The sequence below is a fragment of the Vanessa atalanta genome, chromosome 28 (assembly GCF_905147765.1).
Source record: "Vanessa atalanta chromosome 28, ilVanAtal1.2, whole genome shotgun sequence".
In the NCBI taxonomy this organism is placed as follows: Eukaryota; Metazoa; Arthropoda; class Insecta; order Lepidoptera; family Nymphalidae; genus Vanessa; species Vanessa atalanta.
This window is the reverse complement of record NC_061898.1, coordinates 5014116-5042015: the sequence shown is the minus strand read 5'-3', so window position 1 is coordinate 5042015 and position 27900 is coordinate 5014116. Positions and strand designations below refer to the sequence as shown.

The window sequence follows — 27900 nt, the reverse complement described above, 5'->3', positions numbered from 1 at the left end:
TCTTTCATTTCCTCGATCGACTACGAGTGGTGGCGTTAGTTCGATCGCTTAGCTACGTTCACGTCATCTCTTTTAATTTCTAATGTCTGAATTTTGTATCACACATGCTTAGGGGTAACCGAATTAAGAAGAAATCCAAGAATCCCCGAACAAGAAGAAAAGTACGAGTTAGAGTTGTAAAGTTAAATGTGAACTAGAAAGTGTGTGAACGAAGTCGCGAGGTGTCTCGTCCGTCCGGTTCGATCTGGATTTGAGCAGTTTGAACCAAGAGCCGGGCTCCCTTTCCCTTGCTTTCTTTATTAGAAAAGTTTAGTGGTGTGTTATAGATATTAAACAGTTTATTTACTGTTATTTGTAAACTTTTTTTGTTGTAAAAGTCAAGTTTATCCGTTCCAAAATGTCTGAGGAGTCGTCAGCAGATCGCAATGTCGAAATATGGAAGATCAAAAAGCTGATCAAGAGCTTGGAAATGGCGAGGGGGTGAGTTATTGTTGGGTAATTTATTCACACTTTCGTATCATTTTTGATTCGAATTAGTAAGGCGCGAAGTTTTTTGGCCACATGATTGGGCGAAATTGCCAACAAGGCTGCGTCATTAGACATCGACACATGCGCAAGTTGCATGCGCGTTAAATAACCTCAGAATAACGCAATGGCTAGAAAAATGCGCACTGTCGAATTTCGCTTCCATTGTTCGCATTCGACATTTAAATTTATGTACACGTTAAGACTATATTTGCATATATTGCAGTCAAGCTTAGACAGCAATGAGGCGAACTACTTTGAACTCTATTGACGTTTGGTCGAGTCGAACAAAAGACAATACGGTATTTGTTGATTAATTTTTATTAGGCATTAAAATTTTTACTCTAGTCACTAATAAAAAAAAAAACCTAATTTAAAATGGATGCTTATTGTATGTTGTGTTATGTTAAATATAAACCAATGTGAAGATGAATGTTCAAATTCTATTGCAGAGCAAATAGTAAATTGTAAAAATCAACCCTTGTTTTTGTGATATTAATAATATATTCAGGCCCTTTTTTCTTAAACAATCTCTCTAATCTCAGTGCCTCATAGCACAGGCTTTCCACTGTCTGTTATATCCTCATTCCATGTATAGTCTACCACAGTTCCCTTTTTTCTGTCTCTGGAATACCATAAGTGCTAACTTCGCCTTATTTCCCTCTGTTTTTATATGACACAGCCACCAGTATTTCTTTGATCAGTTATGCTCTTATTACGATACTTTTGTGTGTTGTTGTTGAACCTATTATATTCTTTATATTCTTTAAATGAATGTAATACTCAATATTAATTTAATATGCTTTGAATTATTATAACGTATACATTACAAACGAGTGTCTGTCATTATGTTGATCAATCATTATAATATATTTTTAATCTGTCAACATGAACATCGACAGACTGCTCGTCATGATGGGAAAGTTGATACACTTTTTTTATAGGGTATTGAATATCACAATGACTATTATTAGCCACCTGATACATATACACAGACATTGGATCTATAAGAAACATTAACCATTCCTTACTTGACCAATGGACCGCCGTCCTTAGGAACTAAGATGTGATGTCCCTCGTGTAGTTACCTGGCTCATTACTCTTCAAACGGGTATTCAACAATACTACGTATTGCTGTTTGGTAGTAGACTACATGATAATTGATATTGTATGGTATGTATACCTTTGTATGAAGACCTGCACAAATCCTATTACCAAGTATTTCTTTAAGATTCCCGGGTACTGAGTCGGTCCTCTACACGATTTATCCGTGAATTGATAGTCTTAGTTTTCTCTGAGACTTTCTTTGTCTGTTCGTTTTTATTTTACAGAGTTGAAATTTTACATCAAATTTTATGCATTTTGATGGAACTCATGACTTGATTCAATACATTGACCCCAGATGAAAGAACTCCACAAGTGTAGACACAACATTTTCTAAATTATTGCCTGTTTTTAAAGATGCGTGCTTACTATGAATTTATTTTCTGATTTTTTTATAACTTGTGAATTTACATCTACATTAAAAAATTTAAACTAATTTAATTAGTACATACTCTGAAATTGTATACAATTTATTGTTTTATTTCCTTATGTATATTTTGAGTTACTATACATGTTGTTTTTCACAAATTAATAAAATGTGGCCTCAGATTTATTTATTTGTTTAATTTACGATTCTCCAAAGTTTGCAGATTAGTTAAAATCAGTATTGAAAAATGTATATCAAATCACTGGTTGTCAGTTGAGAAAGACCTCTCTTGCCTATTTTACATAGATATACTTTTTTGTGTATTCTGCGGTATGGCTATCTGTCATGATGACGATAGACTACATCTTTGGCTGATTTTCCTTAATTATCTGTTTAATATATCAGTAACTCGGATGGACACAAAGCTCCGGTGCCTCACACTTTATAGAATCTATATAATAGGTTGGGAATACCATGTCTTTGAAGCCTTTTGTGTTGTGAGCAAAAGTCTTTATCTATAATCACATAATGTATTAAGAACATGATAATATCCATACAGAAATGCATAAGTACTTAGCATAATACTAATACTTGTACAATAACGTATGGCACGATTAGAAACTTGCAATATGTGAGATAATACTTCTTCGTTAATATAATCTCGTTACAAGATTTGAAAAAGTTCTTTTTTCAATTGATAGTTCTTGACGAATGTTATAGGTTATAGCCCAAGGGGATAGAGTAATGTATGATGTAAATCAAACAGCCGAGCAGCTGCTAGTTAGTATATTCCTGTGAATGATATCGAATTATATAAAATTTTTAGTAACAAGTTTTCCTAATGTTCAGCATGTGTGATGGATGAATGAACAGATCACTCGAGTATGTCATGAATGTGTTCAATGTCAACATACAAACAAGATAAAGGTCTTCTGTTTGTTGTTATATATTTGATGCTAATTTATCTTATTTTGTCTTTATTTTTCATACAACAGATAAGTACCGGTACAGTTTCTACCGGCGTTCTCGTGTTCGTAATATATTTTAGAAGCTATTAATTTATTGACAAATTTCTTATTTTAAAAATAGTGCAAATGTATCGAAAGCAAACTAGGTTACGATTGCGTGTTGGGGGGGGGCATGTGTCGTAAGTTTTAGGTATAAAAGGTCCTAAGTCCTTCCTTGGGGTTTAAGCTTGTTTGACCGATCTGTATGGTTACCCACTTACCAGCAATTGGATTTTTAAATAGCCATTTTTTGTGCTGTGGTACTCCAATTTGAATGGTGAATTTGCAGGACTAGATTTAGGGGAGGGCAACCAGGGCTGTCTTCCAAAATTGAATTCTGCCTTTAACCTTTTCGTATGAGCCAGCTAGTTTCCTTTAAGAATTACCGCCAAGGCCTTTTTATTCAGGGAGTCATTGATAAATAAATAATAATTTAATTGTGTTTAATTATTATACCTACCTGTGTAAATTGTTGGAAAAGTATAACGACTGAGATTCTTGCTGGTTTTTTCCTATCCAGTTGTATCTTAACATGTATCAGGACAATTCAAAGGTCCCTATATTATAGTAGTTCAGTTTCGAGCATTTCATGAGTGAGAAAGGATAGAGAATAAAAATAGAGCGATCATAGAGTAGATCGTCAGAACCTGCATGTGTCTAATTTCATCGAAATTCTGCCACATTTGTATCCACTCTGTATTAGAATAAGCACCAAAACCTTCTCCACAAAGGGAAAGGAGACTTCAGCCCAGAAGGGGGACAACAGGCTGTTACTTCTTCGACTACAGTGTAAAATCAACAAACTCTACTGCCAAATCTTACCTTAGATATATTACAGACGAATCTTCGTCTGTCAGTGATATACTCCTGTAATGTAATCCTCAAAATCGAATCTCTGATTGTTGATTTACTTGCATTAAGAATATATTGTTTATACCAAAATTACGGTAACAAAAAATCGTATTGGTAGGGCTTTACAAATCCGTCTGGGAAGGTACCCACTCATCAGATATTCTAATAGGTGTGTTACGGCTTGAAGAGTGGGTCAGCCAGTGTAACTACAGGCACAAGGAACATAACATCTTAGCTCCCAAGGTTGGTGGCGTGTTGGTGTGATATGACGACTCCTTATCGTTTTATTCTTTATTTTATATTATTCTTACAGCGTCAATGTCTATGGACGGTGTTGACCACTTATCGTTAAGTTCATTTGCCTGTCCGCCTAGCTATTGCATTAAAAAAAAAACCGTCGATCAATCTAAAAAGTTTTTTTTTTTCATTGCAGTAATGGTACGTCGATGATATCGCTGATAATACCACCAAAAGATCAGATCTCTCGAGTATCGAAAATGTTGGCTGATGAATTCGGTACAGCTTCCAACATCAAGTCTCGAGTGAACCGTCTCTCCGTGCTCGGGGCCATCACGTCGGTACAGCATCGACTGAAATTATACACTAAAGGTAATTGAAAAGGGGGGGGGGGGATGTCTTAAGTGAAACTTGTCGCTCGTGTTTTACGGGTTCTTCGGCATAAAAAAGTAAGCTATGTCCTTTGAGCTCAAGCTGGCTTTATATCAAATTTCATCAATCAGTGGTTTGGACGTGAAAGAGCAACAGGCAGACAGTTTCTTTCGCATTTATAATATCGGTAGAGATATTTGCATACAACATCTTGTTAATGGTGCTTGTCACGTCGATAGTCTTAATTTAAAGCGGGCGGAACTGGGAAGCGTAGCTACATATAATATTCGTATATTTTTTCCGGTATAAGGTTTGTTATGCGACGCTTAATCCACAATTAGGTAGGGCTTTGTGCAAGCCCGCCTGGATAGGTACCTCACGCTCATCAGGTATTCTGCCGACGAACAGCCATCCTCGGTATCGTTGTGTTCGAGTTTGAAGGGCGAGTGAATTAGTCAACACAGACAAGGGATATAACGTCTTAGTTACCAATTTTGGTGGCGCATTGGCGATATAAAGAATAACAGCGCATATGTCTATGGGCGGTGATGACCACTTAACGGCAGGTGGCACATTACGTCTACCTATTACATAAAAAAGAAAATGTTATTAGATTGAAAAAAAAAATAATTTTTAAAAATTAATAAAACATGTAGCTCACTGGCCAGGTGTAAGAGCTGAACACAAATGATACGTGAAGTGTCGAATCGTGACGTGATGTTTTGAGGAGTTGTTGGCTATCGCTGTTACACTGCTCGCATCCGGTCGCTTGTTATGGTTAAGACGGTGCTGCATCGTGATGTAAATAATAAGTTTACCTCGTTTGTCTAGTGGCTTATATTCAATAATATCGAAGTTTTAGTCTCATATAACGGATCGGATCATTATTAAACAAATCAGAAGCGGCACCCTGGAAGTTGAATGTGTGTATGCCGTGCCTCATGAAGCACGTACGTCGTTAATCTTCATCAGTTCCGTAAGATGGATTTTTTCGCCCCGGGCGACATCGGTCAGGAATTGCCTCATGATATTACGAGATCTATCCCTACTTTACTTGTTTCTCGTGCTTATAGCATGCTCTTGAGCATGCTCTATCTACCCGCACATTAGCGCTACTACTTACTACTAAAACGTGACAAATTATTTACATGCAAACCGATATTGAATGACTTGCCGTTTCATAAATTCAAATCATTTGTAAAAAATACATTGGTAAAGAAGGGATATTATTCGATACAAGATTATATAGATGATAAAAAAGCGTGGAGCTAATACTTGTCGACTTCGACAATTGTATTTAACTAACATGATTGTATTTTTAGATGTTGAAAAATAGTAACTACTGAGTTTCTTGCCGGTTCTTCTCGGTAGAATCTACATTCTGAGCCGGCGGTAGCTTCACTTAATATAGTTTGTTAAATGACGATTCAAAAGCCTACTTGAATAAAGTATATTTGATTTTGACCATCTACATTACAACTGAACTTTATAAAACTAGTTTTGCATTTCGTTAGTTGTCTTAACCGATCGACTGAATTGTTGCCCGTACGCTGCGTTCCATTATATTATACAAGCAGCTCGTCCCGACTTCGCTCGGCTATATTACAGATTCTGTCATTCATGGTCTTTGTTGAACTAACCGTTTGCGCAATGCACGTAACGGAAGTTCTCAAAAAGAATATTTTTCCTCTGTTTTCGCTAGTTATCATCATTTACTTGGAGGTAGGGCTTTGTGCAAGCCCGTCTGGGTAGGTAACACCCACTCATCATGTATTCTACCGCCAAATAACAGTACTCTGTATTGTTTAGAAGGGTGAGTGAGCCAGTGTAATCACAGGCACAAGGGACATAACATCTTAGTTCCCTAGGTTGGTGGCGCATAGGTGATGTAAGGAATGGTTAATATTTCTTACAGCGCCTTTGTCTATGGGTGGTGGTGACAACTTACCAACAGGTGGTCCATATGCTCGTCCGCCGACAAATGCCATAAAAAAGATGATAATCTTTTTAGGCCGTAGCGCAATTGTATACACCCTATACTTCCTTTATAAATGGGTTACCTAAAACAGAAAAAAAAAAAAACATTTAAACCTGACCAGTAATTCCTGAGATTCGCTCGTCACAACAATTCATATACCTATGTACAAAGTTTTAATTTTAATCATACTATAAGTAAATGATCGTTTTTTTTTTATTTTCTTACCACAGTACCACCGAACGGCCTCGTCATCTACTGCGGTACCATCGTCACCGAAGAGGGCAAGGAGAAGAAGGTCAACATTGATTTTGAACCGTTCAAACCCATCAATACTTCACTCTATCTCTGTGATAATAAGTTCCACACGGAAGCCCTGACAGCGTTGCTGGCCGATGACAATAAATTCGGTTTCATCGTGATGGACGGTAACGGAGCCCTGTTCGGTACACTGCAGGGTAACACTAGAGAGGTGAGTTTGAGTTTTTTTTTTATAATTTATCAGCTCGAACATTTATGTAATTGAAAATGTCTGATGAATTTTTGAAATTGGATTAATTATTAAATATATATATATATATATATATATATAGCTATGTCCGTTCCTCACAGTGATGTTAAATGTTATCCCTTTGAGTGTTTTTGTTTTTGAATTAAAAAACGATAATCATTGTTCGGAATTTATTTATACATACATATATATATATAATTATTTTTTTTCAATCGAGAAGAACTAGAAAAAACTCAGTTATTACTGTTTTTCTATAATGAAATCCATAGTCCATTAAAATTTATGACTTGTACGAGAATAAACGAATATTTATGAAATTAAAATATTCGTGATTTAAGGACATTTTAATATCAAATATTATAACAAAAATAAATCCACCACCGGTTCTGAATGTAGATTCTACCGAGAGTCCCTGCAAGAAATTCAGTAGTTTATCTAACATATTAATTGTAAAGATATAAACTCAAATCAAATCGAATTCCTATTTTCAATATAGAATTTCATTTGATTAGTTGTCAAATTAAACACTAGGACGGGTTCGGGGAAGAAAATACTCTGACCTGAGAAGAACCGGCATAAGAAACTATACAACAACAAAAAACTACAATAGTTATTATTGTAGTTTGTTTTTACTGCCTTAGTACACAATAAATTGACTATTTATTTACTAAAATTACTTGGCTGATCATTATTTTGGTCCCTAGGAAGATGATATCAAATCAAGGAAATCCCAATGACGGCTATCCTGCCTCATATATCAATTACGTACATTGTAAGGCGTCCCCTATGTTTTAAACGACGTTAAAAACGTGTGTCGATCCACCCGTGTAGGCTATGCTCAATGTTTCAGCGACCACGATATCGAGGTCTATAGCTATAGTATACCAACCGTCATCCCCAATTTTACTCCTTTAGGGGTGAATTAAAAAAGTAGCTCATGTTCCTTGGGACTCGAAATTATACCATAACAAATTTTATTTAATCGGTTCAAGTGTAGAGGTAACAGACAGAGTTAGTTTCGAATTTATAATATACATATAAAGCCTATTCAAATGGAAGTAGGAATAAAACTAAACAAACCTTAGGTTTCATGTGATTTGCTAATAACTCAGCTATATTGTGCACTACTGAGAGTTTATGATTAATATATATTTATTTATAATACAACAATACCCGCTTTAATTTTACTTCCAAAATTCCGATAACAGTTTTATCGATGTTCATTTTTTCGCAAATCCATAGTGAATATCATAGATTAATCAAGCTCTCGACCAATAATGTCGCACCAATTTGTCTAATGTTGTCTATTTTTTCTCGTATGGTTGAGAATATAAATAAACCATAGACCAACTTACGTAATAAAATACACTTAAATGCATTTAATAAAAAAAATAAACATCTCAATTCCAGGTCCTCCACAAGTTCACCGTGGATCTGCCAAAGAAGCACGGTCGTGGTGGTCAGTCTGCTCTTCGTTTCGCTCGTCTGCGTATGGAGAAGCGTCACAACTACGTGCGAAAGGTGGCGGAGGTGGCCACTCAGCTGTTCATCAGCGCTGACCGACCGAACGTCGCTGGGCTCATCCTGGCCGGTTCGGCAGACTTCAAGACTGAACTGAGTCAGTCGGATATGTTCGACCCGGTATGTGCTTAGTTTTGTTTAAAAGAGCTTCGTCCGCGAATGGTCTTTATGTGGTCTATCCATGTTCAACGAGTGTAATGAGAATGTATGCCTTTATATCAGGGATGCTATGGATATGTCATTTCGTATCTGAATATAGATATTATAATAATAATATTATACCGGTTTCAGATACGGTTACGGATCAGAAATTATTACGGATTATTCGATTGTTTCGGACTGTTTCGGTTACGGATATAACCTTATTTAGAAATTTTAAGAGAAAAAAATTACAGGATGTCTCTATATGTGTAGGCTTTTATTTAGTATTATGTATAATCGCCAAAAAATCTAATAACTTTGAGACATAATTATTTACTCCCTTTAAGTATATAAGTATACTTTCTTGGTGGTAGGGCTTTGTACAAATCTGTCTGGGTAGGTTAACCACTCATCAGATATTCTACCTCCAAACAGCAGTACTCAATATTATTGTGTTCCGGTTTGAAGTATGAGTAACTACAGGCACAAGAGACATATCATAGTTTCAAGGTAGGTGGCGCATTGGTGATGTAAGGAATGGTTATTATTTCTTACATTGTCTATGAGCGGTGGGTGACCACATAACATCAGTTGGCCCAATTGTTCGTCCGCCTACCTATTATTAAAAAAAAAAAAAAACTATACAAAAATATATATAAACATGTTTTAATTGGTTTCAGTTACGGTTAAAAATAGATTTTTAATTCGGATATCCAATAGTTTACGGCTATGGAGCTCCATAACGTTCCTGCTTTATATTGTTCGAACTACTAAATCCTCAAGACGATACAATGTCCGTCGTCTACCATGACACAGATAACTATAAAAGATAACTTTGGGAATTGAACTACATATAATAATAAAAAGCTTTATTGCACACAGAAAATAAACAAAATACAAGAAAAAAGCTTAAAATCAAAATCACTACAAAAGTATGCAAAGGGCGGCATTATCACTAAGTGATAACTATATAAGTGATTGTAACATATTTCACTGAAATATATCATCATTAAATCATTGCTCGTATATTCCAGCGTCTCCAAACGAAAATCATCAAGCTGGTGGACGTATCATATGGCGGTGAGAATGGTTTCAACCAAGCTATAGAGTTGGCTGCTGAATCGTTGCAGAACGTCAAGTTCATCCAAGAGAAGAAACTCATTGGGAGATACTTTGATGAGATCTCACAGGTATGTCTCTCTTTATTATCAATTGAAGTGACGGCACATAACTAGCCATTTGGGGCCCTTTCGGTAGATATTTACTACCGTGTACCAATAATTTGTACCAAGTATAGTTTGCAATAAAAGATGCAGTAATTTTCGTAAATTCGTAGGAATCTGATTGGTTATTCAATCTTATGGCTATTTTATAGCATTTTTTGATAAATATTTGAGCTATTTCTTACAAATATGTAAGGAAATTGTTGGTTGGTTCTTCAAGGCCCTCTCAGGAAGGCCCTGAGCAAGTGCCCCATGTGCCCTATGGTAAAGATGGTAATGCCAATATTATACCTTTTTTTTTGTATCATGACTAACTTATTTGGCTCAAATCATAAATTCGAATCTACAGTTAAAATTTTAATAAAATTCATACTGTTATTATTCCTTACCATTGGACATCTCGAGGTTGGAAATAATGAAAGCAAATAGGGTCAAAATTATATGCTAGTATTGTCATTTAATATTATCTTGTAATGTTTCAGGATACTGGAAAGTATTGCTTCGGTGTGGATGACACGTTGCGGGCGCTCGAGCTGGGTGCCGTGGAGACGCTCATCTGCTGGGAAAATCTCGATATACAGAGGTGACCGAAGTTACCCCCCATTCTCTTTGGATTATCTTATCTTTGGCCGTCCATAGAATTGTCTTGTAAATTTACGTTATAAAAGATTTCGGTCATTTGTTTTTGTGAGTTACTATGGACACATTTTTACCCCCATTTTGAATCCCTAGAGGTTTGAGCTCACTCGGCCAATAGGGTAATCCTCCCTGCTATTGGTTGAGTGACTGGCATATAAAACTATGCAACCTTAAAGTTCGGAACCGAAAATGTTTTCTGAAAAAAAAACTCGATAGCAGCTTTGACAATGTTGTTTCTAGTATGAACTCTTGCCGGTGTTGTCAGCTTAGCCATCCAAAAAGTTTCGAGGCTGAGTGAAAAGAGAGTCGGCATGCCTTAACTATCAAATTTGTTAATGTTATTTTGATATTGTCCGAATTATTTGGAAAAAAACTGTCTCCTGACAAGTTACAGAACATGCACTTCTTAAATTAATTCATTTAATTTTGAAAATAGTAATCCTCTGACTGATTTTGTTCTATATAGTGCTTGAGTGTATTCACAGACACACTCTATTCCCCTAACTCTTATAACCTGGTGGAAGGACAATCCAACATTACCGAAGACAGTTCAGACAGAGGAACAACATACTCAAAGAGACCTAGTAGATACTTCAATATCAACTTGGTGTTTCCTTAGTTAAAGCTTCAATGACCCTTTCCTACTGTGAACAATAACCGATACTTTATTCTACTCTGTACTGTTTTCAGATATGTTTTGAAATCACACGCTACCAACCAAGAAACCATTCTGCATTTGACGCCCGAGCAGGAGAAGGATAAGTCACATTTCACCGATAAAGAGGTGAGAAGTCAATTTAAAGTATCCAGCTATTACAATAGCAAAGGAATATATATATAAATAAACTGAAGATTTACATATTCCATGGTATTTGATGAAACTTGGTATACGAAGAAAACTTAAAGAACGGCAGACACTTGCAAGCCTTCCTTTGTTGCAGATGTCCAGAGATAGTGGTAGTCTCGTTTTCGCTTTCTATCAGTTTGTCCGTGGCTACGCTTGCTTTTTCCAAGCAAACCAAAGTTTTTACCGAACACCTAAAAACCGAGATTGGTTTTTAGGTGTTCGGTAAAAACAACATCCGATTCAAACTTTATACCAAGTTGCGTCAAATTCGATTCATCGGTTTGACCTTGTAAGGGCACCAGACAGAGAGAGTTGCCTTCATTACATTTTTACATTACATTAGCAGCCTGTAAATTTCCCACTGCTGGGCTAAGGCCTCCTCTCCCTTTGAGGAGAAGGTTTGGAGCATATTCCACCACGCTGCTCCAATGCGGGTTGATGGAATACACATGTGGCAGAATTTCGTGGAAATTAGACACATGCAGGTTTCCTCACGATGTTTTCCTTCACCGCCGAGCACGAGATGAATTACAAACACAAATGAATTAAGCACATGGAAATTCAGTAGTTTTTGCCTGGGCTTCAACCCGAATTCATCGGTTAAGATGCACGCGTTCTAACCACTGGGTCATCTCGGCTCTCGCCTTCGCTTTAATAATATTAGTATAGCATATATTATTGAAAAGTACTAACATGTATATTGATGTGACTCAGACCGGGGTGGAGCTGGAGCTGGTGGAGTGTCAGCCGCTGCTGGAGTGGCTCGCGAACAACTACAAGTCATTCGGTGCGACATTGGAGATCATTACAGACAAGAGTCAGGAGGGCAGTCAGTTTGTACGAGGATTCGGTGGAATTGGCGGTAAGTTGGATTTGAACGATTTACATTTCAACCCGTATATAGAGAATATAATATCTCCCAACTAGAGGGTAGTGTTTGTATTGATCGTAAGGGTTGTATAGTTTCGAACTGTACAAATATTAAGGATTTTTTATATTTTTTATGATATAATAACTAATGAACTAATTCTATAATGATATATATATATATATATATATATAGTTAATTCCTATATATATGTTGCAGTCAGATCTTTTCGCTGATATAATTATTTTTGACTGGCAACACATTTGATAATACTTTTGACTTGTGACATAGATTATGTTATTGTTCAATAAATTGTCAACTAAAATTTTCTCATAAAACAAAATGATCTTTGAAAATATATTCCATAGTGGTGTTGAATAGGAGGGGGGGGGGTTAAGTTCGAAATATGAACGTCTGTAAGTAAATGTTGTTTGTCGGTTGAGTGGATAAGAAATTGAGTGGGATTCATTTTGCTTGGAAATAAATAAAACTAACCCGACTATATCGTCTATGTCTCAAGTTTAAAGTAGTTTTAAATAATCCTAAAAGTCAAACCGTTGACTGTAATATATGTGATTGATAACGTTACTTTTGAACACTGCTTTGAAGGGTGCAGATTCAATTCCCGCTTTGAAACATTTGATATGATTTGAAGTTGTAGGGCCTTGTAAGTCCAATCTGGGTAGGTACGACCAGATCGTATAGTCTACCTCCGATCAGCAATACTTAGCACTGTTGTGTTCTGGTTTAAAGGATAGAAGTCAGTGCTATTAAGGGTTAGGAGACATCATCTTAGTTCCCGTGGTTGATTGTGCTTTGCTTATGTAAGGAATGGGTAATATTTCTTACAGTAATTTAAACAGGCAGGGGTTTGGGGCTTAACATCAAATGGCTAAATGTGTTGTTTGTATATCAATAAAAAAAATATGTATTTAAAGTTTTAAATAAATCTTGAAGTGCATTTATATATAAGCAACTTTATCACTTACTATTAGGGGGGGGGGGGGTCTGTATGTGATTTTATAGTGCCTATAAAGTACTTCAGGAATTAGATAAGCAAATACAACTGGTAGTCTTAGATATAAATGTGTTCAAACAAACCAACTCGTCACCTTTATTATATATTAGTATGTATGTATTACATTTGAAAATCATATCAAAATGTTACAGCGGTAATCGAATCTTGTACTCTTGGTATCGTGGTTTGATTAATGTATCGTCAATGTTTTTGACAATGGACGAGTTAACGTATAATCAACACTAAATAACATTTCTTTAGCGTGTTTGTATTTAAAGGGATTTTTGAGAAGTGTTTTCAATTTGCAATATCTATGTTGGACGTGATATCAACACACAAACAGACAGAGTTATTATATCTGACCGCTGAGATGTACCTGTTGATCTCTATTTGACTTTCTAACGTGTAATATCATTGATACACTAAAATTAATGTTTTAAAATTGTGTTAGGTTACATTTTAAATATGTTAGATGTCATTATTTATTAAAATCTATACAGTGCTGTTATAATTTCATGTCAGCGGTCTATATTAGTGTTTCACTCGTGAACAGATAGACATTGAGGAAGCAATGTAGAGGCAATAAATACTTATTGATTGTTAAATTAAATATCAACAACGGTTTGTAGAAAATAAAGCTGAGAAGATGAGCGATAGGAACTCGGTGGTTCTTTTGTCTGCTTGTGATGGTTTATGAAGATATAGTCAGGAGGTCAACTCATAGTTATTCACTAATTCTACATAATATAATAACCTTTAACACATAATATTCTTTAATATATTTTTTGAATTTTTTTAAGTAAATTGAATTCACTTCTATAATGCACTTTGATTGTGAATGTTTTCTATATTCACTGTCTTAGTTTACTGAAAATGTTTTAACCTATATACAATTTGTTTGAACCAAACGATAGCGCGATTCAGAAATGTTCCTATTGTATATTTTTAAATAAATGTTAAATAAATGTATATTTTTAAATTCGTCCCATTGAAAACATTGATGATATATTCTGTATAAAATGTAATAATAATGTTTTTTGGTGTAAGCTAGACGTGTTCTGGGATCTGTATTTTTGTATGTATTTTTGGAAACACTTGCCAGTAAATAATTGCTAATTTCAACCCTATATAAAAGCTACTAAGACCCAATATCCTACAAGGACCTTGCATAATAAAACTTTAATTTAGTTTAAGTACTGTATATAATGGTATTATGGTGATTTTTTTAAAAATGTTTTATATTTAAATTGTACGACGTTTCGTCATAAAACTATACATCAACAATATGTATGAATAAAAGGCAGAGAAACGAAAAAGTTTGACGTAGAAATTTAATAGATTAATATCCAAGAGCGTTGCGTTATGTAACGATACTGAAAATAACTATATAAGTGTAAGTGTACACTTGTAATGTTAGAATAGATTATTGTATATTCCAGTGGCAGGAGGGGTTACGATAAACGAACCTATATCCATGTATCATGCGACTTGCTGATAGCTCTGCTGTGTTGTGCACTACAGACGGTTCTTGATTAATGTATGTCTCTGTTTACAACTAGTTACACGCCCTGGATTCGCATAAGTCCAATTTGATGTAATATTTTATAAATATTGGCCAACGGATTATTAGAAAGCCCATTTCACTGCTAATACTGCTGTTCTTTAAGTTTTATGAAAATTACCAATTTTTAGCGTCGAAATTCTTTCCGTAAGAATCTTTTACAAAGTATTAGCATAGTTAAAAAAAAATCAGTAAAGTAATAGGGCTTAAACAACAGTATTCAACGAGAACCTGTATCTATGTACTTTTGTATATTTTTCACGAAACCATAATACCACAGATTATTGATGTCTCGAATGTCACGTCGATTCAAGGTTAAATTTGGTTAATTATCATCTCCTGCCATTGGGATCGTTTATCGATGTTCTTTGGGATATTAATAAACGCCATTAATAGTTAACATGTCCTCGCTAACGTTTACGTTAAAGTTTCACTTAACACGTAACCGCTCTTAATAAGTAGATACACGAAGCGTGCAAGTCTTGTGTAGATGTTTTTAGGGTTAAAAGTATCGATTGCGTTTCGAATAAAGAGTTAATCTGAATACATATTATATAAGTCTATATCTGTGACGATATTGATTCCAAAATGGCGGCCGATCGATTGCCATCTCATGATAAATTTTACATATTTAATAAAGGTTATATATATATATTAATTTTAGGTACTCATATAATATTTAATTACATAACATTATATAATAAAATATCAACCAATGACGTCGCGTCAATTCAAGGTCATATTTATCTGCTCGTCCTTCCATTGAAATCGACTTAAATTTGAATTCAAAATCGGCAAGTGTTGTTCCAAAATGAAATTACAAACGATAAAATCCCAAAGCACGTTAAATCAATAAAGCGACCTGTACTAATGTATTATTTCTCCCATTTCTCCGCTGCTCGGACGCCGCTGGATCAATCGAAATATATTTATATCTATATATATTAAAATCGATTATATAATCGATAGGTATATTGCGGTACAAAGTGGACTTTCAATCGCTTCAGCTGGACGAACCGCTGGACGATGTAGACCTCGACGACTATTAGAACGTTTACGAAATACGTTAAACGAAATGCACTCTAGTCTTAAGCGAAACGCTTGCATGGATAATTTAAGCGGGGATCACTTAGAGCGGGCTACGGGCGGGTGGAATGTTACGGTTTTTTTTTCTCAACGTGTTTTGAAGGTTTTTTTTTTTTGATAATTGTCTGAAGCGACAGAGAATGTTGTGATTTTTTTTATTCTTGTGACTAACTTAGTTTCGTTTTGCGTGTTTTTAGTTTGGTTTTAATATTAAATATTATTTTTTGTAATAGCGCAGATTGTCCAATAAGTGAATTAAAAAAAAAATTAGGCTTTCCACCCGCCCGTACGAACCCCCCACTTTCGTCTAACATCTTTTCATATCTAACTCTATCTTATCTATCTTTTATTTGTTTTTTATTTGAATCTGTAACTAACAACCTCTTTCGTATTCCAAAATCGTTTCACTCTTGCACCAATTTTTTTACCTCGGGGGGGTTAGAAGTTCTGGGGGTAATTTGATTTCAAGTGTCATTCTCTCCCTACAAGGGGGATGCCCCAAATACGCGGAATGAAAGTTGTAATGTAGATTCCACAGAGAAAATGTAATCATATTTATCTATCCTGAATGAAAATCAACGAAAACCCAACTTAAATAAAAAAAATTACCCTTATAATGCGTCTAACATCACGGAGGCGTCTCCTTGATTTTGTCATCTAATAATTATCTAACCCCCTCTTTCTTATTAACAAACCCCATTAATCCTTTCTCCATTATCATTTCCGCGTCGAACCACCAATAATGCCTTTCACAATAGTTCTTGGCGGAACAAGAATAATTTCGAACGTTGACCCGTCGCGTGTCTCTATCGCTCGCGTATGAATCTATAGTGCCATCGCATTCGCACGGATCCTTTGAGCGTTAATTTAGTGCTACGAATTAATGATGGAATGATGCACATACATACACCTACACACATCGACATGCTATACAATACCGGTGTAATTGAAACGACAAAGTTGTACGGAAATGTTGATGTATATATACACTCGCTTAAAACGAAACGTAAGCGCGATTCAGAAAGGAGTGTTTACCTTTAAACATATAGAGGCCACTCTCTTATGTTCGTGATCAGTTAAATTAAATTTTGATTGATAGTGTTTTAAAATGTTTGTAATGGATTTTGACTGTTTTTTTCTCCTAAATAGTGCAGATATTTGCGCCGAAGTTGTTTTTTTTTTGCTTGTAATAGAAAGCCATGCCAAATTCATGATTAGTAATGCTGGTTGATCCGTCAAGTTAATTAATATAATTTAAGGGGGGGGGGGGGGTGAATTGTTTTTTTTTTTTAATCTGGCTGTTTAACATCTAAATATATAAATCGAGGCATCATTCCATCATTATAAACGTCATATAGGCTTAATAATATGAAACGACTGTGGTCATAATATTGTAGACATATATTGAAAATTAAATCGTGTCTGGAAATATGAACATATTATACGTCTCATAACTAACGAATGTTTAAATGGATTGTAAATGGATTAGGATGTGACGTCACTACGCTGTATTTCAGGTGAGGTTAGCGTGAGCCACGGCCTACGGCCTCGTGATTACGAGAAGACCTATCATTGATACTAAAGGCATATAAATCCATTTGTACTTTTTAAGAGCCGAGATAGCCCAGTAGTTGGGACGCGTCCATCTTAAACGATTAATTTCGCGTCCAAACCCAGTATTGACGATGTAAGGAATGGTTAAAATTACTTACAGCGCCGATGTCTATGGGTCGTGGGAATCATACCATCAGATGGCCCATTCTTAACGCCTAATTGATAAAAAAAAAAAACTTATCAAACAATAGTAGTATCATTAGAATTTGCGTGACAAGCGTGTTTGCTATGACGTAGTTGATATTTGTTAGTTATGGGATTTGACGACAAACAAATTATTGTTTTTTTGTTTTTTTAAATAGAAAACGTATTTTATATAGTGTTCCCCTTAATATGTAAATTGATTAAACGATGATTATAATAAAAGTGCCTCCAAACGTACTAAAAATATAATAAAATCAGTCTCATTTTAATGTCGATACTTATTAAATATAGATATACATTTATAAAGGTAAACAGTACGAATGTTATCCTATTCGAATAATCGATTGTCTCGTCTGGTCTTTAGATCGATTAATGGAGATTTGAATGGAGTTATGCAAAATATTATTCTCGTGTGAACTGTTAAATATATTTTGCATAACTAGGTCCAGTATCGATAGAATAATGCATCAAGTTCTTTGATTAATATATAAAGTTTGATATAATACACCGATTTTTAGTATATCTGAACGTAGCTTAATGTTACCCCGTACCTCTTGTTCGGGAGTCGAAATGTTGTTTGTACTAAAGTCCGTTCCACGGAACGAGTTTGAAAGGAAATTGCCGCGGCGTATGATTGGTCAACGCGCGTGACCTTCACCGGTCGAATCATTTCATTCGCTTCGCTCGTTCGTGGCCGAGCGCGTTGACCAATGACGTGCAATTAATTCGTAGCTTTGGAGTTCGACCCGTGGTATGAACTGTATATCGTCTTCAGCAAAAGCCTCGTGATCTCGCCTCGTTATTTTTCAAGAGACAAAAATATTTTTTCGTTTGAAATTTTAATTTAATGTGCTTCTGTAAGTACAGTGTTACCAAAAAAAAAATATTTACATAAGGATTATAAACAATAAAACATCAAGTGTATACGAATAAAAGTTAAAAATAGTTAGTTACCAAATCATGACTTATTCTGCTTCCAAACAGCAACACTCGAGGTCGTTATGTTTCGGTTTTGCGACTAACGAGGCTTCCGTTGCAGTATACAGTATGGTTACTATATAAAAAAGTATTAGACTGAAATATGATAAATATCAAATTATTCAATTTACTTCAAATATAACGAAATTATGTCATAAGGCCGTAGTTTCGTTCAACGACTTAGAGAACTAGACGTATGTAATTTATATTGTAAATCAATTCATTCTAGTTTAAGGGGCCTTTTAATATCTTTCTTAAGCAGAGTTAGTAATTTTATAAATGACCCTCCTGTCAGCGGATATAAACAAAGTTCTTAACGTTAGTGCTTACCACGTGAAGGCTAGTAGGCAATGATCAATTGTTGCGGGGAATCCCTGAACATAGTTTTCGCTTTCGAGCATAGACAAGTAAGGTAGTAAGTAAGTATGTATTCCAATCGGGATTATTAAATTTAATAAAATGACAAATGTAAAGATTACTGACGTAGAAGATAAAATCCAACCATGTTATTAAAAATAAGCAAAAACAAAAGGCCCCTTTTGGTGCTTACGTAATACTCGAATAGCCCCCATTATTGTAATGATTTTAGACTATTTAGGAGGCCCCGGCGGATTAAATACGATAAGGAATTAACCAAACTATGCAACGTATTAGTGAAATTAAATAAATATAAAGGTAATATTTGTATTAATGAAGTTAGTTCGCACAAAATAAATATAGTATACAGCTTATAAAAGGTAACGATTGTCACGTCGTAAGGGCTTTATGTAATCGATCCAGGGAGGAGTAACGATAAAAAACTATAGATTTATATTTACATATATATAGTATAACACTATTACATTTAACTACTGACATCCACTTTAATTTTACGTCCAAAGCTCCGATAGCAATTTCTCCGACATTCATAACGCCAATCAAATCGATTGGTCGAGATCTCGACCAATGAAATCGCGTCATTTCAAGGTCAAAGTTGTTTAACTTAGCTTAAGTTGTTTAACTTGTTGTTTAACTTTACTCCTCCTGCGGTTGAAATAAACAAGTAGCTTGGTAATGTATTCTGCGTTTCGTAGCTTTTGGTTTACACCTCTCCTTCTAATTAGAGTTAGTCCTTCGCCCAGCTTTGGGGCGTTACGTCCTTTTCATTTCGATGAAAAAATATTGAACGATTTTTTAATTGAAATTGCGATTAATCTAGTCGAAGTTAATATACCCTTAAATTATGTATACGTGTGTGTTTTATTATGTATAGCATATAATAATTTATATAATTTTTACATGACAATTGTTTTTTTCAAGTTTCATATACATTGTAAGTTACTCGCCAGTTGATAAATTAAATTGACAGCTTAATTACCATTGCGCAGAAGTTTCTATGTATTTTAAACTATGTGTGTGCATTTCAATGTCGTAAAGTTATATTACGAATCATTTAGCATTGCATCGAAATTAAATTTTGCGTGCTACGATCTTGCAATGTATCTTCGTAATTGCGCAAACTTGTTTGCTCAACTGCGCGCGAAGTTATACTCGAGTAAACGCTTCATTTTTATCTCTTATGTGAATTGTGTTAAAATAAAAACATGTAACTTTCAGTTTTAATATATAAACGTAGATTTATTTATATATGAATGTTTATTCCCGTGTTCATATTTATTAATATATTATGTTTTTATCGAAAAGTACATAACGTATCGATATGACACTATGATTAATGATCACTGGATGTTTATACACTATTGATATTTTGATTCCCTATCCCCTTCTTTTATTGAATATTTAGTTGAATCATATTAATAAGTTATCTGTTTGTATTCTATCAATATAAATAATAATAATAATACATAATAATCGCTTCATAAAAAAAAAATGATTCAACTTTATTATAAAAAGCAATAAAAATATGCCTTAATGAAATGTTCTATGACCTAAAGTACGTCTATATTAATGTAAGTATTATATACATGTATACATAAACCGCTCACGTAAGTCGCATCAAAATAACCAATCGAAATTGTGCTTTTTAATAACCATTTCCTGTCCATCTGCCAATGGTTGACACGGAATAGTCCGGTCGATCGACATATCATATATTTTAAAAGACATGCTAAAGTTTTAAAGCTTTTGATTCGTCACATTAGAAATCAATTCATTGTATTTGTGAAGTCAATTTCTCGGAACGGTTATGCAGAAAGTTCATTGGTTGTCCATTGCGGTATCGAATGTTACCGACCAATGACCAATCACTTGGAAATGTTATGGTTTAAAGATTGACGCATATCATCTCATCATCCCTTCTCGTAAAGAGTGACGTCGACGACAGTCAATAATGGACGTTGGTCTCTTCCAAGATGATCCAAAGTTCGCTGTTCTCTACCTTCCGCATCCAGTCGGATTCCGCCCTTGCATCTTGTCATGGTTTTGATTATATGTAATATGTTTAAAACACAAATGTGTTTGAAGATTTCAATTTTTAAAGTCGTTTGTTTGTTTCGTATTCCACAGACAGACGGACGTACGTGTGCATAAGCGAGTATGCTAAACTGTAATAAATATAACGCAGGTAGAAGTCACCAAAATTTCATTGTCAATTAAAAATGAGAAAAAAACGGAATATTGACAGTTACTTCTAAATCAGTTGCAAACGCACTTTCATAAACATACATATATGCACTTCAAACATAGACATATCATTTTAAGTCATAATATATTTTTGAAAGTAAAAAATATATATATAAATACAACTTTTATCGTAAAGTAATGGTACCTGATAGATTTTCGATGAATTTTCGTGCCTTTATTTATATTTAATTATACATATGGTATTTGGCAACGATCCCTGATTTTACGAATAACTTGGCACTATAGGGCAGGTGACATTGGCAATATAGAGTACTCTATGGCTCTCGTTGTATTCGTAATGCGACTTATGTGCGCGGTCTCCGTAGACAATGATAGACTGCGCAAAACGTACTAAGCTATGGGAACGAATAACTTTATTACATGTTCTAGAATATTCTTATTCTTCTTAAAAAATAATTCTTAAGTCTGCGGCACTAACATTTCATGTTTGGTGAAAGGCAACTAATGGTTAGTTTAACAACATTGTCGCTTACTCGAGTTTACGCTAGCGAAATCGTGCGAACTCGCTCGAAGCTGCGCAAACACGCTCTGCGCTCCGCTTCGCCGTTTTGATGCATATTTGAAAATTTTTGAACAAAAATTAATCTCATTACATAATTAATAAAAATAAGAAAAATCGTTCATTCGGCTTGAGTCTTAATACTCTCCCATCCCGCCATGTCGCTTTCAAGGACAGTGGGGTCAAATACAGATTGCAAAAAAAGCAAAAGGAAATTTTTTTGTGGTCGGTACTTATTTAGTATCCATATTGTAATGCCTTGTAGGAACCGTTTAACGTAATATATAATTAATTTTATAGACTAAGCATCGGTTTCTTTAGCGTTCTAATAAATACTAAACGCTCATTGGTCGTCCGTTGCGTCATCGTTTGCCACCAACCAATGACCATTCAGATTGATGTTTTAATAATTAAACTGGATTTGATTAGCAAAGATATTGTTGTAGAGAACTAAATTGCGCAGTCTTTCAAGTGGTCTATCGACATGTTCATATTTCCAGACGATTTAAAAAAAAAAAAAGAAAAAAAAAAACAAGTGATACTATACACGGTACGTATATCTCGTGAAACGAAGCGTTACGGCTTTGAGTGAAATGTGAGATTTTTTGTTTTTTTTTTTTAAATAATTATTTTACGCTAACCGGCGTATTCGTTATGTTTTTGAGTGATACTGGAAATTAATTAAGTTTTTTTTTCTTTTTTTTAATTTTAATGTTTTAAAATTTTAGGTATAAGTTTAAACGAAATATTAATTCATAGTTTTTAGGTATCATAGAAATGTAATTGGATTGAAATTGTATGCTTTTCCGATATATAAAGAAAATGTTAGCAATGCAATCAATGGAGTTGGTTATTTACATTTTTTTTTTGTTTCTTAAATCGCTGACTATCTGGTCGCGGTTAGTTTTTTTTTTATTTCAACCCAACCCTTTCATTGACATATACCCCTACTTAGCATCGAACTAAATATAACGTAAATATAAAAGCGTTATAAAAACTAAATTGATAACAATTCGATGTTTAAATTTTTTCGCAATGAGTGTTTCGTGACAGAAGCACAATCGGATAAGTGTAGTGAAATAAAAGCAAATTCTCCGACATTCATAACGCCAATCAAATCGATTGGTCAAGGCATCGACCAATGAAATCGCGTCATTTCAAGGTCAAAGTTGTTTAACTTAGCTTTACTCCTCCCGCGGTTGAAATAAACAAGTAGCTTGGTAATGTATTCTGCGTTTCGTAGCTTTTGGTTTACACCTCTCCTTCTCATTAGAGTTAGTCCTTCGCCCAGCTTTGGGGCGTTACGTCCTTTTCATTTCGATGAAAAAATATTGAATGATTTTTTAATTGAAATTGCGATTAATCTAGTCGAAGTGAATGACAGAAGAACGATCGGATAAGTGTAATGAAATAAATAAATAAATAAATACATTTATTTGGATAAAAAAAAGACAAAGCTTAACCTGGTATCTTCATTCATTTAATAAGTCGGACGAAGAATATATTTCTAATAATATAAGATAGAAGTATAAATCAAGTAGCGATAACAAAACAATGACCAGTAACTGTTTTTCCATTTAAAACATAAACAAGTAAATTTTTAAACAAGATTGTTGCCGTAAATACAGTTCAGCTGCATGAAACAATGACGAATAATATGCAAAATTTTACTCATACGTATATTAGACTCATAACTCACGTTTCTTCTAACGGTACACCAGATGTTATAATCCTGATCACGAATACATTACACGAGTATTTATCGACACATTTGTCAAAAATGTAAACCTTAATAAACATAAAAATAAATTACATCAATTGTTTCGCTGCTAACGCTACTAACAGACGTCAAAACCGCTACCGGATGGTACCGTCAGCAATTCATTTCAAATATCAGTTTAGAATTATCAAGTTAAATTATATATTAATGATTTGTTTGAGATTAGTTATTTATTGGTTTAAAAAAGGGATGTTTGGATACCCGCTTGGAACGAAGTTGCTTTCGCTGAAGTAATTAAAACGAAAATGACAAAATTCTTATTAAAAAAAATCCGTGTGGGTTAAAACTATGACTTTAATAAATAATATTATACAAAACAGTATATAGAGAAAGAGAAAAAGAGGGAGAGGTCGTCTGGAGGGAGGGAAACGTGACGTTTTATCCTTACGTATTTCTGCCAGTCTCTTTAAGCCTTGTAAAAGAGCTAACGCATAAAACGCCTAACGTGACGATCTATGCCAGTTGACTCCGTGTAAAAGAACTTCGTTCCAAAAACAAGCATATTTTAATATTGTATTTAATTAATTAATAAAATATTATCGTTTAAATTTAAGTTCATGTCATACGTGTAACGTTAAACGGTCAACTTTGAAAGTCTAGCTATGAAATTTCTCTTCCAAGCGTATCCGGGATATAAGGTAAATCTAACATTTCCTGTGCATGGTCCTTTTTAGCTTTGTGCTTTTTGTTTCTCTAGTTAGAATAATGTTTTGTTTTTTTTTTTTTTTAAATAATATGCGCTCGGTGGTCGAGCTTTTGTGCAAGCCTTTGTCTGACTAACATCCACTGGTCGTATATTCTACCGCCGAACATGAATGGTTCGACGCACGCACATAAAATCTTAGTTTCCGAGGTCGGTGGTGCATTGGTGTTGTAAGGATTGGTTGATGTTTCTTACAGCGCCAATGTCTGGGAACGGCAGTGACCACTACTCATCAGGTTACTGATTTGCTTCTCTGTTTTATAAGAAGAAAATATATTCATCGAATTTAAGTATTTGGGTAGCTGCGTAAATTTTGTAGTCTCAGTTCTCAACAATATATGGACTAACTGAAGCAAAAAAATTTAACTTATAGACCCTGATTCCTGATATTAGAGCCTTCGAATAAACATATTATTCGACTTTATACAGGGTTATTGGTATTTCGACGTATTCCCGTGAGGAGGTGATAGGGGTGACTATTTGTGAGAATTTATCCCCCCCCCCATACGCATGATACAAAAGTGAATCGTTTTTGAGTTATCACGTTTTTAAGCTTTTTTTTTTTCAATACAAGTCAAAAATGTATTTAAATCTCATTTTTTCAACGATAAACGAATTTAAAACGGAAAACGATATTAAACGTGTCGCATTTTTCAATTTTGATCTATAATTATTGTTTTAATATTTGTAAATAACCAGTGTTTAATCGTTTTATAAAATCAGAAAAAATGATATTTAAACTAATAACTTTTTTTTTTTTAAATAAATTTTGAAGTTGCATTTTTGACTTATCTTTTGAAAAGGGGTAAAAAACGCGATAACTCAAAAATGGGTAACTTTTGCATCATGCGTATAGGGGTTAATATTATTGCAAATAGTCATCCCTACCACCTCCTAACGAGAAAACGTCGAATTACCAATAGCCATGTATATCAGCATGAATACAATGTTTTTTATTTGGCTTTTCCTTTTATGGTTTGAATAGAGTATATATTATCTATGTTACTTATATATGTCACTGTATAAGCTCGAACTACGGTAAATCTTAAGATTAACCAGTAAAACCTAAGATTTACCGATTACGTATGGTAAATTTCCATAAAACTTTGGGTTAGGTTGGAATGGTAAAAGTCCGAAAAAGTCGTCGATTTATAATAAATACTTACATTTATAAACTCATGTCGGTTAATCTTAGGTTTTACTGGAAAATCTTAAGATTTACCTCAGTTCGAGCTTTTACATTAACATATATATTTGTTATATTTACAAGTCTTGCAGTGTATTTAGTATTTATTATTTTGTCGACAATTTTTCATGTCGTGTGTGTAACTTAGTCAGCAATTATTTCTGTTTTATTTTAATTGTTAATTTTTTTTTTTTTTTTTTCGTCATACCGCCTAGCATATTTTTGTTCGTGTTTTTTTATTCTCGTTTTCAAGCATGTTCCGTGTATTTTTAAAGAATCTGTAGTCTTTGATTTTTTTTTTTAAATTGAATTTATGTAGTTTCGCAGATATTGAAATATTTTTTATTTTTTTTTGGAATGATGATAATTTTAATTTTCCAATAGGTAGTACTTGATGGTATCTGTTCGTTGTTGTCCATAGACTATGTACTCGCACTGCTAATTATCGCTGATGTAATATAAAAAAAAATCACGCGTATTCGCTTGCATTGCGGTTTTTAACAAACAACAGTGCATATTATTGTTGAATAAATTAAATATGTATAAGAAAAACTCATAACAACAGTGTTGCCGTTGTATGAGAACGATATCCTTGAAATGCTAATTTTTTTTTTTTTTATGATTGACATACGTGCTGTGGAAAAGGAGCAAATGTCCTTAATAAAAATTATTCGATAAGAAATAACGATAAAGGTTTATTTAAACAAAGTAAAAAAAAATAATAAAGAATACGAATAATAAAATTAGTGGCCATTAAAAAAGAGATCAGAAATAAAAATTCGGCGTAAAAAAAAAAGAAGGTAACACCGAGTTCTCGAATCATTGATATTATTATGAAAATATATACGTACAGGAAGTACTTTTAATTTTATAATTATCAAGATATAAGCATTCGATGATAAAAAAAATCGCTTTGGATAATTTGCCGTCTTTTTTTTTGTTTTTTTTTTTTTTAAATTGCTTTTTTTGTTTGTTTGTTAAACTAATCTTTTTTTTTTATTGTCAAAACCGATTCAAGGATTTCCAGTGAAATTATAATTGAAAATATATATATATATTTTTTTTTTATCAATTAGCCTTAATTAGTAGCGACGTCGAGTACTCGAGTTTCAAAATTATAATCGAAGATCTCAACTCGATTATCGATCTCGAAACGATTATTATTTTTTTTAATTTATATCGTATCGAAAATCTTTGTTAATCCGTGCTGAGCTGTGTATGTAATAAATTGTATGAATTACATACGTCGTAATATTAAAACACTCGTTTTTTTTTTGATATAAGTAAGGAAATTAATATCGAGCGTTTCGGGTGTTTTTTTTTAAAGGAGGGCTTAGACTAGACGAACATAGAAATACATAGATCGTCATTAATAGTGCTTCGTTTGATATGTACAGTCAGAGTAAGAAAACCTTCGTCAGTTTTCAAATTCATTCCTTTATCAAGTCGTAAACTCTTAGAACATTTTGAAACTAAAGCATTAAACAGAAAACATATAATTGAACTAACACGATATGATAACTAGGTTCAAAATAGTGTACATTGCGACGCAATATGTCATACTCAATCGGTAAGGCAGATTATCGCTCATACTGAGCACACGAAAATAGACCTTAAGGTGACGAACCTTTTCTTACCTCGACTGTAAATGAAACGTCAATAGCGCGATGGTTTAAAGGCCTAGCGATGTAAAAAGTCGCAGGACCGATCCTGACCCCTTGGACTATTGTCGTCCCCACTCCTAACACGAGCTCTACGCTTAAAATGGGGGATGAATAGTGTATACAGTAATTCCTTAATTAACATACATATGTTTGTATTTAACTAACATGACTGTATTTTTAGATGTTGAAAAGGAGTAGCTACTGAGTCTCTTGCCGGTTCTTCTCGGTAGAATCTACTTTCCGGTGGTAGCTTTACTTTAAATAGTTTGTTAAATGACGATTCGAAAGTGCTTGTAAAAGCCTACTTGAATAAAGGACATTTTGATTTTGATTTAAAATAATTCACATTCCCTCGTGTGGTCTAAGCCTACCTTAACGAGTAAATACGCTAAACAGATATTATCGACGGTTAAGTCCTTTTACATTTGTAACATAATTATATATGTATATAAATCTAATGACGTAATCCGTGATGTTACAGGTCTGCTGCGTTATAAGGTGGACTTCCAATCAATGCAGCTGGACGACGAGGAGATAGACAATTTGTACGACATTGATGATTATTAGAAACAAACCGGCGCCGGGTGATCCGTAAACGAGCTTATGCAATAAAAAAAATTGTTAATTAAATATAAAAAAAAAACAAAACTGTTTAATTTTTTTTTTGGTTCTTGCTCTGTTCTCTTCCAAAGTGAATGTATTAAAAGAGTCGTCAGTTTTTGTATTTTATTTTTATTTATTTATTTATTTATAAGTAATACTTTTGTTGGAATGAGGATAGTACACGATGATGGTCACAATAAACTAGTTGTTGGTGATATAATTTTATTGATTT

General features: G+C 34.0%; 1 protein-coding gene across 2 annotated transcripts; it reads left to right on the top strand.

Moving 5' to 3' along the window:
• Positions 1–6: 6 nt before the first annotated feature.
• On the top strand, positions 7–27789 carry LOC125074696 (eukaryotic peptide chain release factor subunit 1). 2 transcript variants are annotated; one of them, XM_047686092.1, is made up of 9 exons: positions 7–480; positions 4289–4464; positions 6673–6911; positions 8361–8591; positions 9647–9802; positions 10318–10418; positions 11165–11258; positions 12036–12183; positions 27547–27789. In XM_047686092.1, the coding sequence occupies exons 1-9, from the start codon at positions 398–400 to the stop codon at positions 27630–27632; spliced, it is 1314 nt and encodes a 437-aa protein (XP_047542048.1). In that variant the 5' UTR covers positions 7–397; the 3' UTR covers positions 27633–27789. The 2 variants fall into 2 exon arrangements, with proteins under 2 accessions (XP_047542048.1, XP_047542049.1); XM_047686093.1 differs by lacking the exon at positions 27547–27789 and adding an exon at positions 15738–15938.
• The last annotated feature ends 111 nt before the right edge of the window (positions 27790–27900 follow it).